A 17070-nucleotide genomic window follows, 5' to 3' on the forward strand; every position below is an offset into this window, starting at 1 on the left:
TGAAAAAATGAAGGCTATGCTAAGTGAAATAAAGGAAAATGTACAGGGAACCAACAGTGACAGGAAGGAAACCAGGACTCAAATCAATGATTTGGAGCAGAAGGAAGAAGGACATATTCAACTAGAACAGAATGAAGAAACAAGAATTCAAAAAAATGAGGAGAGGCTTAGGAACCTCTGGGACAGCTTTAAATGTTCTAACATCCAAATCATAGGGGTGCCCAAAGGAGAAGAGGAAGAGCAAGAAGTTGAAAAGTTATTTGAACAAATAATGGAGAACTTCCCCAATCTGGCAAAGGAAATAGACTTCTAGGAAGTCCAGGAAGCTCAGAGAGTCCCAAAGAAGTTGGACCCAAGGAGGAACACACCAAGGCACATCATAATTAAATTAACCAAGATTAAAGAGAAGGAGAAAATCTTAAAAGCAGCAAGGGAAAAAGAGAGAGTTACCTACAAAGGAGTTCCCATATCAGACTACCAGCTGATTTCTCAAAAGAAACCTTGAAGGCAAGAAGGGGCTGGAAAGAAGTATTCCAAGTCATGAAAGACAAAGACCTACATCCAAGATTGCTCTATCCAGCAAAGCTATCATTTAGAACAGGAGGGCAGATAAAGAGCTTCCCAGATAAGGTCAAGTTTAAGGAGTTTATCGTTACCAAGACCTTATATGAAAGGTTTAAGGGACTTATCTAAGAAAAAGAAGATGATCAAAAATATGAGCAGTAAACTGACAACAAACTTACAACTATCAACAACTGAATCTAGAAAACAAAAAATGAAGCAAACAACTAGAACAGGAGCAGAATCACAGAAATGGAGATCACATGGAGGGTTATCAGCGGGGAGGGGGTGGGGAGAGAGGGGGAAAAGGTACAGGGAATAAGAAGCATAAATGGGTAGAATACAAAAAAAGACAGGGGGAGGGTTAAGAAAAATATAGGAAATGGAGAAGCCAAAGAACTTATATGTATGACCCAAGGACATGAACTAAGGGGGCAGTGGGGAATGACAGTGGGAGGCAGGTGTGGGATGGAGGGGAATAAAGAGGAGAAAAAATGGGACAACTGTAATAGCATAATCAATAAAATATATTTTAAAAAAAGAAAATGATGGAGAGAAGAATAAGGAAGTTGAAATTATCAAGCCCTGGAGAGGAGTCTAAATTGTATTCTGGACATCTGAATACTGCATAATTAATGGGGCTCTGAGTCACCTGAATCACTGCCTTCAGAGTGCATGAATAGCCCTTTGAACAAATGTGGACATATCTGCCAGCCAATAAATCCAAGCCAGAAACTGTGGAAAGAGACATCAATGCCTTTGCCTAGAGACACTTCCCTGGGATACGGCTCTATAGAGCTGGGAGGGTAAGGTAGCCCTTGCTATGCCCTTCGAATGCTCTTCAGTTCTCCATTTCCAGGGCTGCAGGTACTGTGCAGTCATAGCTTTAAAAGTCTTAGAATTCTTCTGCATGGAGATTAACCAATTATACCCCAGTGAGATCACTGCTGAATTTTAAGCAGCAATCCCAAAATTAATTAATTATCCTAGGCTTGGGCACTAGCTGGTTTCTTCCCCCTGAGCTCATCATAAATGTGCTCTGGATAGAACTGAGTCATGCCGTCTTTGTCTTTACCTTGTGGGGATGGGCACCTCTGTCAGGGCCTGAGAGGAGAACAGCTGGAGGACAGCCTCACAAAGGCCACGATGGGGCGGGTCCGGAGTATCCACCTCACCAACCAGGGACGTTGGAGGCCTCTGCCCCAGTGGGAATTTTTTCATGAAATGAAGGTCCACCTGAAAGTCCAAATAACCTGTGAGAACCTGGGAGGCATTGCCTCCGACACCGATTACCTTCTTCACGCCTTACATTCTGTGTCGCTTCATGGTTTAACAAATGTTTTCTCATCCTATTTCACTTGATCCTTACAAGAACTCTGTAAGGTGGGTAAGATAGATCTTATTAGCACCATTTTTTATTTAAAAAAATGAAGCAACCGAGGGCCCGGAAAGGTGAAGTTGAGTTGCTCAGGATGACAGGGCTTTTAAAGGATTTAAATCCAGGTGCTCTGACTTGAATTCCATTACACACGCTTTCTCAAAAATGTTTTTGAGCCCTGGCTGGCATAGCTCAGTGGATTGAGCGCAGGCTGGGAACCAAAGTGTCCCAGGTTCGATTCCCAGCCAGGGTACATTCTTGGGTTGAAGGCCATAAACCCCCAGCAACCGCACATTGATGTCCTCTCTCTCTCTCTCCCTCTCTCTCCCTCTCTAAAATAAAATAAATAAAAATCTTTAAAAAAAATGTTTTTGAAGCTCTATGTCAAACTTTCTTGTTTTAAAATACTTGACTGCTTTGTCAAAGGTTTCAAGGTTTTACAAGGCTCCCTGCCTGTGAGCAGAGGACATGGGCTGCCACTATCTGCGTTTCAGCAAGGTGACATCAAGGACAGCCCAGCCAAGAAGAGGCTGGAGCAGGAGACCATGGCTTGAACCAGAAACTGCAGTGAGGCCTCAACAAACAAAGTCACGGTCCCCAAGAAGAGTATCAAACCATAAAGTAGTTTTAGGAGACGGTAGCAAAATATTGTTCAACAAAACCCTTGGAGTAAGAAGGAGCTACTGGAGAGGAGGTACCTGAAAAATAAATCTGAAAAATCGGGAGGCCTGTGTCAGGGAGGATTATCCGTGCAAGTTTCAGTTTCAGCACGTCGGCCCTGGTGGGATAAACTGGTGAGTCAGCCCCTTCCGGGCTGCAGCAGAAGGAGGAAGAGATGACCAGACAGGCCTCCTTTTCTGCAGAAGGGGCGCTGGTCTTGGAAAAAGATTGTTGAAATACCAACACTTACTCTGGGTTCCACTAGAGATACGCTTAGGCCTGTAAGCCAAACTTCCTCTGTCTCTGCTCACCTTGCTTAAATCCACGGGACTGTGTTCACAATTCACTCCATTTTTTACTTCCAGATTTGTAGTTGGAACAGACTGAGGAGACACGGTTTGACCTACGTGGAGAAAATCAAACAGAATTCTCTGAGTGCCTGCCCTTTCCTCATCTGACAGACCTCATTCATGACTGGTTAGCTATGACTGACTATCTCCTTCCTGCAAAGCCCACCTAAAGAAGTAGTTAAGATTGCCAAGGAGCTGGGACCACACATGCCTGTCTCCTTCCCTACTAGTCAGTGGTGAAGGGGGAACAGAGGTATTAGTACTCCTGCGCCTTCTTCCTGAACATCTGTGTAACCCTCTTTTCTTCCTCTATTGAGGCAGTAACCCTTAGCCAAGAATGGACACCAGAGACTCCCATGGAGAACTTTTCAAATATACAGATTCCCAGGCAAATCCCCTGCAAAACGTGATTCAGGGAATGTGGGGACAAGGAGACCATGTAGATTAGGCCCTGCCTGGCTACGGAAAAGGAAAACCTGACAGTCAGTAGCTGAAATTCATTGAGTGCACCTGGCTAAGGACCTTACATGAATTAAGTTATTGAAGCCTCACAACAAACTTATGGCATAGAACCTATTATTATCCTTATTTGACAGAGGAGAAAAAGGACACTTAAAGAGGTTTAGGAGGTTGCTCAAGGTCACACGCTTTGCAAGTGGTAAAGTCAGAATCTCAAACCTAAAGTTGGACTCAAGAGTCTACACTACTGTATTTTGCCTCCCTAACCTATGTTTCCTTTTTAAAAATCTCCAGGTGACCCCAAATTCTCTGTCCCCTAATTACCCCAAGGTGGATATCTCCCAAAAGCCACATCAGTGCTGAGGCCAATCCGGGGTGCAAACCTCTCACCCTGGGCCCACTGAGGTGTACCTGAGGCAGCATCCCTAGTGCTGTAAGAGACAGAAGCCACCAGTCCCAGCCGCCCACCTGCCAATCACAAAAGGTACTGTGTCTGAGTGAGCATGGAAGCATGTTAGATAAACAACCCCGCCCTCTGGTAACTTAGTATCTCCAGCTAGTTCCTAAATGTCTTATTAATGAAAAGAGAAGACAGTCACTCCTAATAATCTTACCATTTTTATCCATCGAATGTGGATCAGACTGCTTCTTGCCAACCTCAGCAAAGGAGCGAACAATGGGGATGAGGTTATTTCTCTTCTTTTCATTCTGATGGTGATGCTTTTTGAGAAGGGCTTCCCGTACTTTAACCCTCATGCTCTCACTCAGGTCACTGAACAGTTCTTGCTGGTCCAGGATCAGGTCTGGAAAACAGGCACTTATCTGAACCCTCCAACTGACGGTCCACAGACCCACAGAGGCAAACGTCAGGTTGGGTCAAGCAGCAGGGGAGGCAGTGCGACCGGTGTCAGTGAGATGCAGTTTCCTCCTCAGCGCCCGAAAGAGCTGGTTGATGACAGCAGCTGTGGCCAGCTACACTTCATTCATCCAGCACATCATTATTAGAAATAGAAACTACTGAGCACTCTCTGTGCACCAGGAACTGTACTACATTATCTAATCTGAGCCTTATAAGAACTCTGAAAAGTGGCTGGTACAACAATTTTTACAGATCAGGAAACTGAGGCCCAAACATTATAAAATTCCTCAAGGTCTCACATCCAATAAGATGTACAGAGGCAGGATTCAAACACAAGGCTGTCCAACTCAAAAGCCCACAATATTACACATTTTGTTCTGTCATCTGCCAAAGGTCTTCTATAGACCCTTTCCAAGACTTTAACACTGCTGTGATTCATCGCCAACGTGAACACATCAGGTCCTACTGTGGGGAACCACAGCAGTTTTACCTCAATCCTGCAAACCTACTCCCAAGCCTCCCCTAACTTCAGCCTGTTCTCAACCCAACTTCATCCATGACTACCCAAGTGCTAGTAGCAGTAAATAAAGAAAATCTATTTTCAATATTCAAGCCAAAGATCCACATTTCTCTATATTTGCCTTTATATTGTTTGGTTCCTTGCCCCCATATTAACATGCTTAAGGATCCCTTTTCTTGAAAAAAAAAAAAAAAAAAAAAAGAATATCTACCCCAAGTCCTCCTTTATCTGTCTATCTATCTGTCTATCTACCTACCTCTCTCACTCTCTCTCTCCATCACTTAAAGTTTTCAAAACAAAAATCCTCAGCCCCCTGCAATTTGGCTACTTCGAAGAAATTCTTTTGATAAAATCATCAATAACCTTCCAGTTGCTAAATCTGATGGCTGCTCCTAGTTCTTACCTAACCTGCCCTCTCTGTGGCATTTGACACTGATGAATTAAATTTTTTTCCCTAGAGCCCTGGCTGGCATAGCTCAGTGGATTGAGTGCAGGCTACGAACCAAAGCATCACAGGTTTCATTCCCAGTCAGGGCACTTCCTGGGTTGCAGGCCAGGTCCCCAGTGGGGGCCACATGAGAAGCAACCACACATTGATGTTATTCTCTCTCTCTTTCTCCTGCCTTTCCCCTCTCTAATAAATAAATAAATAAAATCTTTTTTAAAATTTTTTAAAAATAAAATAAATTTTTCCCCTCTTGGCTTTTGTAGTGGGCTGAATGGTGACCCCCCAAAATCTGTCTGTATATTACCCCCAAACCTGTGAATGTGACGTTTTTTGTAAAAAGGGCCTTTGCAGATATAATTAAGGATCTTCAGATGAGATTATCCTGGATAACATTGACAAATATTATAAGAGAGAGACACAGATCCTTATAAGAGAGACACTGGACACTGGGAGCTAGAAGCATCAAGGAACAACTTTCTGCTAGAGTCTTCAGAAGGGACACAGGATTCCATCCCTGCTGACCCCTCCCTTGTGTCCCCTCCCTTGTGTCCCCATGTGATCCCAGAGAGACAGAACTACTTGGATACCTTAAATGGAGAAAATTTTGGAGAAATCCTTATTTAACCTGTCCAGCCAAACCAAGCCAAGCCAAGGGAAAACTCCTCCAGTGCGCCCAGATGTTCCCTGAACTCCACCCCCAAAACACAGTGCCGGAACACTCGAGCGCCCCAGGAGGCTCCGGCAGACATCTCCGCTCCGTATCTTGCTGAAAGAGTGGGGGGACTTTGGCTCAATTTCCTATGTGTCTTCCCTAGCTGCCATACTTTAAAAAACTTTCTTTAACTCTCTTTTCTCTGCACAACTTGTAGTTGCTCCATTCTCTAACTATTATCCAAATACATCTCCATTGTTGCTTATCCCATTGTTAATTATTCCATGGACATTTTCCCCACTAAAAGATGAGCCTCTTGATGGTAGGAACTGCATTTTATCTTTATTCCCTAGTGCCTAGTACATAAGCAGGCATAAATAAATACAAAATAAATGTTGCTGAATTAACAGACAAACGGAAGACTAAACACCGTGTCATTCGAATCCCATCAGTCTGTGAAGTAGGTAGTTTCCTAGTTTGACACCCAACCCACAGGTGAGAATGTTGAGGTCGGGAATATTAAGTAGCTTGCCTAAGGACACACAACCACTTTATTCTTCCCTTTATACCACACTTCTTAACTTGCACAAGTATTCCTGCGTTCCTTCACTTCACTTACCTGAAATTTCTTCTATGCTATTTGCACGCATATCCAGAAGGACCGTTCCATTAATAAGGCAGCTCCTTAGCTCAAAGAGACTGTGCAATGAGAGGGTTGCCACATAGGGCTTGCTCCAGCGTTCTCCCCCGTCCTCAACATCTTCTTCAAACTTCAACCACCTGAAAGCATTACAAAGAACTAGATGCCAAAGATAGAAAATAAGGACTTTTCAAGAGAGAATCTTTGATGTAAGTCACAAAGAAAGATATCTGAATAAAAACAATGAACACTGTAATCTAATCTCTACATTCAGGGTACCTTGGTAAGTGAAAACAGCAGGCTATAAAACAGTGCAAGATTGAGTATAGTTTAATTCCATTTGTATTTAAAGAAAATTTAAAAAATACAAACACATACATGTATAAGACACTTCGCCTCCTCACGCAAACACAGAAAGAATTACAACTAGACCACAAAACAAGTATCACTCAGAACCATCAGAAAACTGAGGAGTATGCAAATCTGAAAACCGAGGATTTAAAAAAGCCACATTCATCCAGACAGGTAGGAGGAGCACAGACATGTAGATGGGCAGAGATGTGGCAGTGGCAGAATTGGCGGTCCCACTCTCACATGTGGTGGAGGGATACCTTGGGGGTAAGTGATCCCAGCCCCAGGCCAGACCACACAGCCCAGGGTTCCAGCACCAGGAAGATAAATCCTCATAATTTCTGGCTGTAAAAACCAGTGGGGCCCTGGCTGGCGTAGCTCAGTGGATTGAGTGTGGGCTGCAAACCAAAGCATCGCAGGTTCGATTCCCAGTCAGGGCACATGCCTGGGATGTAGGCCACAGCCCCCAGCAACTGCACATTGATGTTTCTCTCTCTCTCTTTCTCCCTCCCTTCCCTCTCTAAAAATAAATAAATAAAATCTAAAATTAAAAAAAAAACAGTGGGGTTTGCGGTAGTGGAAGAAATGGCCAGATTTTTAGGAGATTCCAAGTAAAGGGCCCACATGGACTGAAAACATAAGGAGATCCAGTTCCTCTGGAATTCATCACCAGGGCAACAGCTGGAAGGGCACCAGTTGCACAGGGGGAGTGCCAGGCAAACCTCCAGAAGCCAGGCAGCAGCACTGTCCCTTCTCTGAGCCCTTCCTGCACATAGAGCCACAAAGTGGTAAAGCAGGTTGCCACACCCTGGTGATTACCTAAGGCTCCACCCCTACAGTTTACAGGTGCCTTTTCTACAATAAGCCATGCTACTAAGACAGGGAGACAAAGCAGCTCTACCTAATACACAGAAACACAAGGAGGCTACCAAATTGAGAAGACAAAGAAATATGGCCCAAATGAAAGAACAGAACAAAACCCCAGAAAAAGAACTAAATGAAACAGAGATAACCAACCTATCAGATGCAGAGTTCAAAACACTGGTGATAAGGATGCTCAAAGGGAAGCAACTCATCGAGTACAAAACAAAATGAGAAAGACCTAGGAAGAAGTGAAGGTATGCCAAGTGAATAAAGAAAAAGCTACAGGGAACCAATAGAGGAATGTAGGAAGCTGGGATTCATATCAGCGATTTGGAATTTGAGGGAGAAATAAGCATTCAACCAGAACAGCAAGAAGAAAAAAGAAAAACAGCAAGAATAAAAAAAAAAAACAAAATGAGGATAGCTAAGGAGCCTTGGGACATCTCCAAACATACCAACATCCAAATCATAGGGATGCCAGAAGAAGAAGAAAAAGAGCAAGAAATTGAAAATTTACTTGAAAAAATAATGAAAGAAAACTTCCCTAATTTGGTGAAGGAAATAGACATACAAGTCCAGGAAGTACAGAGAGTCCCAAACAAGTTGGACCCAAAGAGGACCACACCAAGACACATCATAATTAAAACGCCCAAAGTTAAAGATAAAGAGAGAGAATCTTAAAAGCAGAGAGTTACTTACAAAGGAGTTCCCATAAGACTATCAGCTGATTTCTCAAAAGAAATTGTGCAGGCAAGAAGGAACTGGCAAGAAGTATTCAAAGTGATAAAAAGCAAGGACGTACAACCTAGATTATTCTATTCAGCAAAGCTACCATTTATAATGGAAGGGCAGATAAAGTGCTTACCCAGACAAGGTAAAGTTAAAGGAATTCATCATCACCAATCCATTATTAGATGAAATGTTAAAGGGACTTATTTAAGAAAAAGGAAAAGATCAAAACTATGAACATTAAAATGACAACAAACTCACAACTATCAACAACTGAATCCAAAAACAAAACAAAACAAAAAACTAAGCAAACATCCAGAACAGGAACAGAATCATAGATATGGAGATCATTTGGAGGGTTATCAGCAAGGAGAGGGAAGGAGGAGAATGCCGGAAAAGGTACAGGGAATAAGAAGCATAAATGGTAGGTACAAAGTAGACGGGGGAGGTTAAGAATAGTATAGGAAATGGAGAAGCCAAAGAACTTACATGCACGACCCATGGACATGAACTAAGTGGGGGATTGCTGGAGGGAAGGGGGTATACCAAGTGGAGCAGAGCAAAAATGGAAAAATTGGGACAACTGTAATAGCACAATCAATAAAATATATTAAGCCCTGGCTGGTGTGGCTGGTTCAGTGGATTGGGTGCCGGCCTGTGAATCAGGGGGTTGCAGATTCAATTCCCAGTGGGGGCGCATGCCTGGGTTGCAGGTTAGTCCACGGTGGGGACATGTGAGAGGCAGCCACACAATTGATATTTCTCTCCCTTTCTTTCTCCTTCCCTTCCCCTCTCTCTAAAAATAAATAAATAAACTCTTAAAAAATAAATTAAAAAAACCAAGAGCCTCTCCATGTGACCTTTAGCAGTTTGCAAAGACAGAATGACAACATTAATTGCCCTTTCACTTGCTATCAGGCCGATCAGCGTGTTTAGCCCTCTCTGCCTGTAGAAAATGTCCATGGACACAGCAGGCATCCGGGAAGAGCTGTTCACGCTGTGCTAGTTACCTACATTGCCTCTGACCCTGAGGCCCAGACATGCTGGCTTTGTATCATCCATAAGGCTGTTGGTCGGTTACTAGAGGAGCCCTAGAGGTAGTCCTGGTTAATCTAAGGGCTCCTCTTGGGTCTGAGACTCAGACAAGCATGGCCACTCCACAACTACCCCAGGAAGCCTACTCTTAGAATGACTGTAATCTCAAGGGTCTCTGTGAGGTTGGATTGTCCCATAGGAAGTTAAAGTCTCAAAAATTCTGGGACTCCCAGTGAATTAAAACCCAAATGACCCTATAGCTCAACTGCAGGAAAAATCTTGGACCTACACTTCGTCTTCTGGCTAGGTCCAAGCCAAGGTGGTCTGATCAGGCATCTTCTAAACCAGACCTATAATGTCAGAATAGCCCATGAAGTACTCTGGGCCCCCCCAAAATAAGAGAGGACCTCAACCCCAGGCTTAAGGTCAACTGGCATAGGTATGACCAGAGACACCCCAAAGAGGCCAACATCAAGACTCCACAGCCCTGGCTGGTGTGGCTCAGTTGGTTGGAGCATCATCCATAGAGCAAAAGGTCATGGTTTCAGTTACCAGTCAGGGTACATTCCTGGGTAGTAGGTTTGGCCCCCAGTCAGGATGCATATGAGAGGTAACTAATCCATGTTTCTCTCACATCAATGTTTCTCTCTGTCTCTCCCTCCCTTCCCATCTCTAAAATCATTAAGCATGTCCTCGGGTGAGGATAAAAATAAATAAACGAACAAACAAACAAACTTGAAAAAAAGAGACTTCCCGCAGAATACTGTGGAACATCCATTCCCACGTCAGTCATCACCTCTCCCATGAAGAAATAAAAGACAGGACAGGCCTGTCACTTGCAGAAAGGTAACACTGGCCCACCCAAGTGTATCGGGACCCAGGGCCTTACCTTGCTGTCTCCTTCCACTCAGCATCTTCTCCCTCTTTCATACAGATCTCGTCCAGCTCTGTGAACAGCTCGTGAGGCACATGCTCTTCATCGTCCTCAGTGCCAAGAATGAACTGAACACGCTGAGAGGGTGTGTCTGGAAAATCAACCACAGAGAAAGGTCTGCCCTGGCCTCAATCTCAACAGAAATGGAATTCTGCCATACTTAGCACATCTGGGGGGACATAAAACTTCAGGAATATATAGAAGATAATCCTAAACACAGATCAAAAAAATTTCTTTATTCCCAGAAAATTTTTTTAAATGTCTTCTTTGAAAGCAGTTTCATGGGAGGAAAAACTAAGACTACTTGAAGAAAACTCATGAGACACTGGAAATCCAATGAATTTGATCAAAAGGAATGCCTAATTCTTTTTTTATTTATTTATTTATTTATTTTTATACTGTCCTAGGATAGAATGGACCACCTCAGTTGTTTCTGAGGCCAATACATTTCTGTCACCACAATTACTTTAGCAAACCTGGTTCCCTTCACTTCTGCAACATCATCCAGTGTTAGTGATCAAGTTTGCACTATTTATTTATTTTTAAAGATTTTATTTATGTATTTTTAGAGAGGGGAAGGGAGGGAGAAAGAGAGGGAAAGTAACATCACTCTGTGGTTGCCTCTCACACACCTCCACCAGGCATGCGCCCTGACTGGGAACCAATCCAACAACCCTTTGGTTCACAGGCTGGCACCTTATCCACTGAGCCACACCCGGCAGGGCAGGATGCCTAATTCTTTAAGAAATGATTTCACCTAGTAAGCTATTGATTTTAGGGACCTGAACTGTACAGTTTTCAGGAAGATACTTTTGAGTCTTAGAAACATTCTTCTTAGAAGCAATCTCTGAAGACTCTGTAGAAGGGCTAGAGAATCAAGACCACCTGCTTAATGTCCCCCACATATTCCCTCACCAAGTGCCCCCAGCCATTGATACCCACCCTCTCTCCCAAGTGTGTACCATGGGCCAAGGCCTCTGGCCCCTCCTCCCCTTGACTGGCTCCTTTGCCCCGGCCTCGTCTCCGGTGCTTCTGGCCATGGGTTCGGTGGTGCCGATGGCTCTGCCGGCCCAGCGGCATCCGAACCCCCACATAGAGAGTCCTATGACCTGAAAAGAAGCAGAAGGTCTATAGAGAAAACCCTTTTAGTAAAAGGAGTCTAGCATATTTAAGGAAGGCGGGAGGGGGGAAAAGATTACAGTTCTTTGGCCTGGTCGCAACCCTGTCATGATAAACTTCCAACACTACCAGAGCTCAGGATGTAGAGATCTTGAGTCAAAGGTCATGTTTGTCTTGCATGCGGCTGCAAACCTCACAGGAGTGTTTGGATCAAAGGAAATCATGTGTGTGAACATTAAAGAGCAATACAAATGCTAGTTGTTATTACAGCAACAATCGGATCAGCGGTGAAACAGCCATACAGTCTCTCTATGACAACGGCAACAAGGCTTAGCAGGGAGGCAACTTAGAAAAGTGGTTCAGTGCTCGGGCCAACCTGCCTGGGTCCAAAACTTAACCTCATCATTGTGGCCTTGACGAGGTATCTAATCTCTTCGTAACTGTCTTTATAAAGGAGTACTGAAAGTTTATTATTTAATTTCAGAGGATTTTGTGCACAGAAAATAAGAATATGTGTGTAAAATGATTAACACAATGTCCTGGAATAAATTTTAGTAGCCCATATAGTCTAGGATCAGTTTCCATTATTTCTTTTTTCTGCACTGTAGAATACGCAATGTAGAATAGCACAAGAGACCTGTTACAAATGAGAGGGAGCATAAGGCTGAGGTACTAGGGAGAGACATGAAATATTGTACAAAAAGAGGGGAACATGAAATAATGATCCAATAGCATTCCTCTCTAGTTCCTCCTTTCCTTACTCACTCACTCCTTCTATAAACCTTATTTTGTTCTGTTCACTGTTCACGACTTCCAGGCCTCTCTCACCTCCACCTGGCTTCACTTGCCTTCCTGCCTAGCCTGGAGCCCAGGATCAGCACCTTCCAGGATGCTCCACCCCCACACACAGAGGCATAGCCTTCCCCCGTTTCTGCCCAGTGATCGCTGCTCACACTCTAGATCTCAGGCTGACTCCCAACATCTTCCATCACAAAAGCTGTTTCAGTCATTAGTTTACTATCTTCAAATCCACAGTCCTCCCCACATTTCCTCCCTCTGAGCAGGTGACCTTGCTTCCTGCTTTAACAAAAAGACTCAGGGCCTCTCATGCACAGTAGTTCCTCCACCTCTGCCTGGCTCGCTTTCCTCCTCCCCAGCTTCTCCTTTTTTCCAGGCTAATAAGCATCCACCTCTGACCCCGTCTGGAGTCCTGCTCCAATAATTATCCTCCATCTCTTCCTTTCCATCCATCCCTTCCACGGGTTTCTCCTGACTACATGTGTGCTTGAGGTCCTCTCTTAACTTAAAAAGAAACTGTTCCCAACGCAGGGCTATTCTCCCAAGTTTTCTGCCTTGGCCTCTTCCCTTCTCCATCAAACCACTTTCAAGCACAGTCTGCAGCCTCGCTCCCTTTCCTCCCCATCTCCTCGTTCCACAGCCTCTGCATATCCCTGAACTGCCCTCCTTAGGGGACCCAAAGACCACCTAACCTCTACCACAAACCTCTTATGCCTCTCTCAGTTCAGTTAAATGACTTTCTTGAGAGCCCACCACCTTCCACACAGTATCCGAACTCCTTGGCCAGGTCCTCACCCTGCTGGTGTTGGGCTTGTGTGGCTCCTGTCCCACTGCCTCCCCAGCAACCTTGTAGCCTCTGACTGTGCCCTCCTCATCCCTCCCACAATCCCACAACCCACCAAGGGAAGGCTCTCCAGGTTTCCCGTCCTCGACACTTTCTTCTTCTTTAGTGATATTTACGCCCCCCATTTCAAAGTTCACTTCTACAAATGACCCCCAAATCTTTATATACAATGATTCAATTACATCCCAAAAGCAAACCACCATCTTCATCTCAAATCAGGTTCACAGTCTTTATGCTTCTGTTTATGGCATGGCCACTCTCTCAGCTTTCCAGATTTAAAACCTCAGAGTTGCCTTAGATTTGCACCTCAGGGCAATTACCCACAGGTCAGAGATGTCAAGCCTTTCCCCCTGAGCTGGCTTTGACAACTTGCAACCAACTCAGCATACACACCGGTCCCCCGGAAGCGCTGCTCCACCGCTGCTCTCCTCCCAGGCAGCACCCCTCCTGCTCCCACAGCTCCGGGGGCCCAGCCTCCCTTCTAGGTCTTTCCTCCCTCTGGGACGAGATTTACACTCAATAGGAAAACTAAGGGGAAAGACCTCTAAAGAACTGCATGATCAGCTCAAGAGAGACAAAAGTGAAAAACCTACACTTCCACATCCTTGAATAAATGTTCTGGGAAAAAGTATAGAGATGTATAACCTTCCTGCAATCTACCTTAGTAAACAGAATGGCTTGGTTTTGACTGTCTCCTCCTCAGTCCCTCGACTGCGGCACCCACCATCTCTCACATTCTTCTTCTACTCAACCAAACTGCTGTTCCAACAAATGTGCCGATGCTTTCTGGACACCAACTTGGCTCACTCCTTCAAAAAGTTCATTGCAATTGCCTTCCTTCTTGGTATTGCTTCTAATCTCCCTGATCAGATGTGCCACTCCTTCCTTCCTCTAAATCCCCAGATCCTTAGCTAGCATTCTCTTATGTGCTTAAGTTAACACCTTCCATTAAGTTAAGCCTCATCAGAGTTATCTCTCACTATTCGTTTGCAAACTCCTCAAGGTCCCAGGTCCGACCGCCTTCCTCGTGGAATCCCTCACACAGCAAAGCATAGTGTCTTGTACATGGTCATCCCTGAGCTTATCCAGAAAATGGACTATATCCCAAGTGCCTCCACTAGGAATATAAACCCCTAGGACCTCCTCAGGAGAATGAAATATGACCTAAGAAGGCCTCCAATTTGAAGGGAGCCACAAAAGGAATGAGTAACCCAAGTGAGTGTGTTTGGGGTGGATGAAATATTCACCAGGGCATGAGAGGACTGAGAAAACCCTAGCCAAACTGAGGCACTGACAGCTTAACACAGGAAGACTCCCTAGACTCTAATGGAAAGAGTTACCAGCTCTTCATGTCCTTCTCTTCCCAGCGATGGGTTTTCCTAAGACTGTACTCAACTTCTCCTTTCGGTGTTCCTCGACAGTGCTCTCCACTTTCCAGCGGGGTTAAAGTGCCCTGGGGTGCTGGTTTAAACACCCCTTCACGATCTGCATGTCATCCTTGCACAGGGGCCATGCTAATCTCTGTATCATTCCAATTTTAGTATACGTGCTGCTGAAGCGAGCACTTTAACACGCCTTTCTCTATTTCTCACATCATTTTCTTGTCGTCCTCCCCTATCCCTCATTATTCAAAGTGATAAAGCAAAATAAAAAGGAAACAGTGAGGATTAGATGGGAAGATGATCAGAGGTTAGTCAGAGTGCTGAGCAGCAGTCAGAAGGATAAAGTATTTGGTATCTGGTAGAATCACACCTCTTATCCACTTCCTGTCTCGGGCTAGTCCTGTTGGCCTGTGCACATCTCAGGACAGTTTGACGGGCAGGTTTCTACACACAACGTAGTTGTCTTGCAACTTCACTGGAGCAGAACTATCAAGTCAGAAGAGGGCATTTGCTAAAATGCAGGATTTCAGACCTCTGATGTTATCCGTGAACACTATAAAGTACAAAAATGACTAAATTGAATACCATCTTAATAAAATACCACCCATTAACTAACAACATTCGATGATAGTATTCAGTTAGGTTCCTGTGTTACACCGCTGACGTCAGACCAGGCTGCAGTTACCTATCGTGCCAGGTCCCATCCAAAGGGCTGGGGAGACAGTGGTGAACAGCGCAAAATCCCAGTCCTCGAGACACATACTCTAGTTGGGGAAGGCAGACATCTTAAAAACAAAAACATACTATTTCAACTATTGATCATTATTATGAATAAAATATGGTAAAGTGCTAGAGAGTCTGTGGTAGGGACAGGGAGAAGAAGGGAGACTGGAGCTGAGATGATTAGAAGAGACATCCCAGTGATGAGAAGGAGGGGCCATGAGAAGACCCGGGAGAAGAAAATTCCAGGAAGAGAGAAGATCAAGTGCACAGGCTCTACGACAGCAATGTGTGGTGCTCGTTCCAAGGCAAAGGGACGGCCAGTATGGCCAGAGCAAGGTGAAAGAGGGGGAAAGGTTAGAGAGACAGACAGGGGCGATCATGAAGAACACGTGGGCCATGAAAAGCTTAACCAGATCCTGGAGAATCGCTTCAACCACCCCCTTAAATAGTGACCTCAATGATGTCAAATCAGGTGTGTCCAGGTACAGCTGGGCTTAGGTGAAGAACAGTCTGAAGGATAATGTCAGTCCTTCAGTAGAGCCATCCCGGCCACGTGCTTCCCTTTCCCAGCAAATCCCCTGGAAGGTTACTGGCCAGCTAGGGCCTCCCTTCTCCTTCAGCACACTCCAAATACCTCCACTGGGCTCATGCTGGTACACTGCTAGTATCATTTAGTTTTAACTACATTTCATCCACACTATTAAAGTAAAACAAGGAGGCTGGACTAAATGACTTCTCAGGTCTTGTCCAGATGATTGCTAGTCCAGGTTCCAATGTTCAAGACCTAGGAAAGGCTTGGGCTAAGGCCTTCTCTGAAGAAGTTATGGTGGTTCAATTTTTCTCACTATCCTTACTTACTGCTGTGAAAAGAGATTATAAAAGAGCCTCAGTAAATGCCTATTGAGTAAATAATGCATGCTTTTGCTTGGTATTTAAATTTCCACTTGGCAGGTCTCCAGCACCATGGGGAAAACATCTTACAGCGAGATGCCTTTGATAGATCTGTAGGAAGGTAAAGCTTAAGTCTTAGAGAAAGAAGACTCTCCCTTCTCTAAGAAGTTTTTTGGTCTAATATGTTCTCACAAATATTAGCCAACCACAGTGCTTGTCCTTTGAAAACACTGGTGAGATAAGCGAGATCAGCATAAAAACAAGTGCCAGCAGAGGTCAGCATTAAGTAGCTATCAAAAAATTCAGCCTAAGTTTCTAGGTTGGGACTCTGAAGCAGAAACTTGGATTTCCTGAGTGAAATCAGCAGAAAAAATGACACTAGGCAATGGCTAGAGCACCAATCAAATCCAGTCCGTCTAACTGGTTTCTGGCAGCACGGCCACTTCACTACACTAATCATGTGGTCACTCCCCTGGGTATTCAGCTGCTCTCCTGCCCACCCATCTTCATCTCCCTCCTCCACCTGTCGACTCACTCAGATTCCACCTGCTTCCCATCTAATTCTCCATCCTTTTTTCCAGTCATTGCCAAATCTATTCTTTGGGGGGCTACCTGTATTCAAATACAAGTATTCATTTAATAAAACTTATGGGGAAGATGTAACAGTGTATTTTGAAGAAATAAGTATTTTGAAGAAATACAAAGGCAGAGAACAATCAGTGAACTGGGACTGGATATTGTGGAGCAGGACAGAAATCACAACAGGGAACCCACCCTGCAGATGGAGACTGGATTTACCATTCGATGCTCGCTGTTTACCAACAGTGCAGACAGAACTCATTAGCACACGCAAAAGGTGCTCCACTCCCCTGG

General features: G+C 44.4%; 1 protein-coding gene, 1 non-coding gene and 1 pseudogene across 2 annotated transcripts in view; all 3 read right to left on the reverse strand.

Moving 5' to 3' along the window:
- SLC4A8 (solute carrier family 4 member 8) overlaps positions 1 to 17070 on the reverse strand; it is a 76133-nt gene that overhangs the window by 42096 nt on the left and 16967 nt on the right. The window contains 9 exon segments of the mRNA XM_028532177.2: positions 1637 to 1662; positions 1664 to 1684; positions 1686 to 1715; positions 1717 to 1797; positions 2911 to 3002; positions 4023 to 4211; positions 6507 to 6667; positions 10396 to 10531; positions 11403 to 11549. Of these exon segments, the coding sequence (XP_028387978.2) occupies positions 1637 to 1662; positions 1664 to 1684; positions 1686 to 1715; positions 1717 to 1797; positions 2911 to 3002; positions 4023 to 4211; positions 6507 to 6667; positions 10396 to 10531; positions 11403 to 11549 (883 nt within the window).
- LOC114514247 lies at positions 10837 to 10969 on the reverse strand. Its single transcript, XR_003685973.1, has one exon. It is a non-coding gene; the product is annotated as a small nucleolar RNA SNORA66 (small nucleolar RNA).
- On the reverse strand, positions 14670 to 14766 carry LOC114514225 (annotated as a pseudogene).

Source organism: Phyllostomus discolor, chromosome 2, assembly GCF_004126475.2.
Source record: "Phyllostomus discolor isolate MPI-MPIP mPhyDis1 chromosome 2, mPhyDis1.pri.v3, whole genome shotgun sequence".
Classification (NCBI taxonomy): Eukaryota; Metazoa; Chordata; class Mammalia; order Chiroptera; family Phyllostomidae; genus Phyllostomus; species Phyllostomus discolor.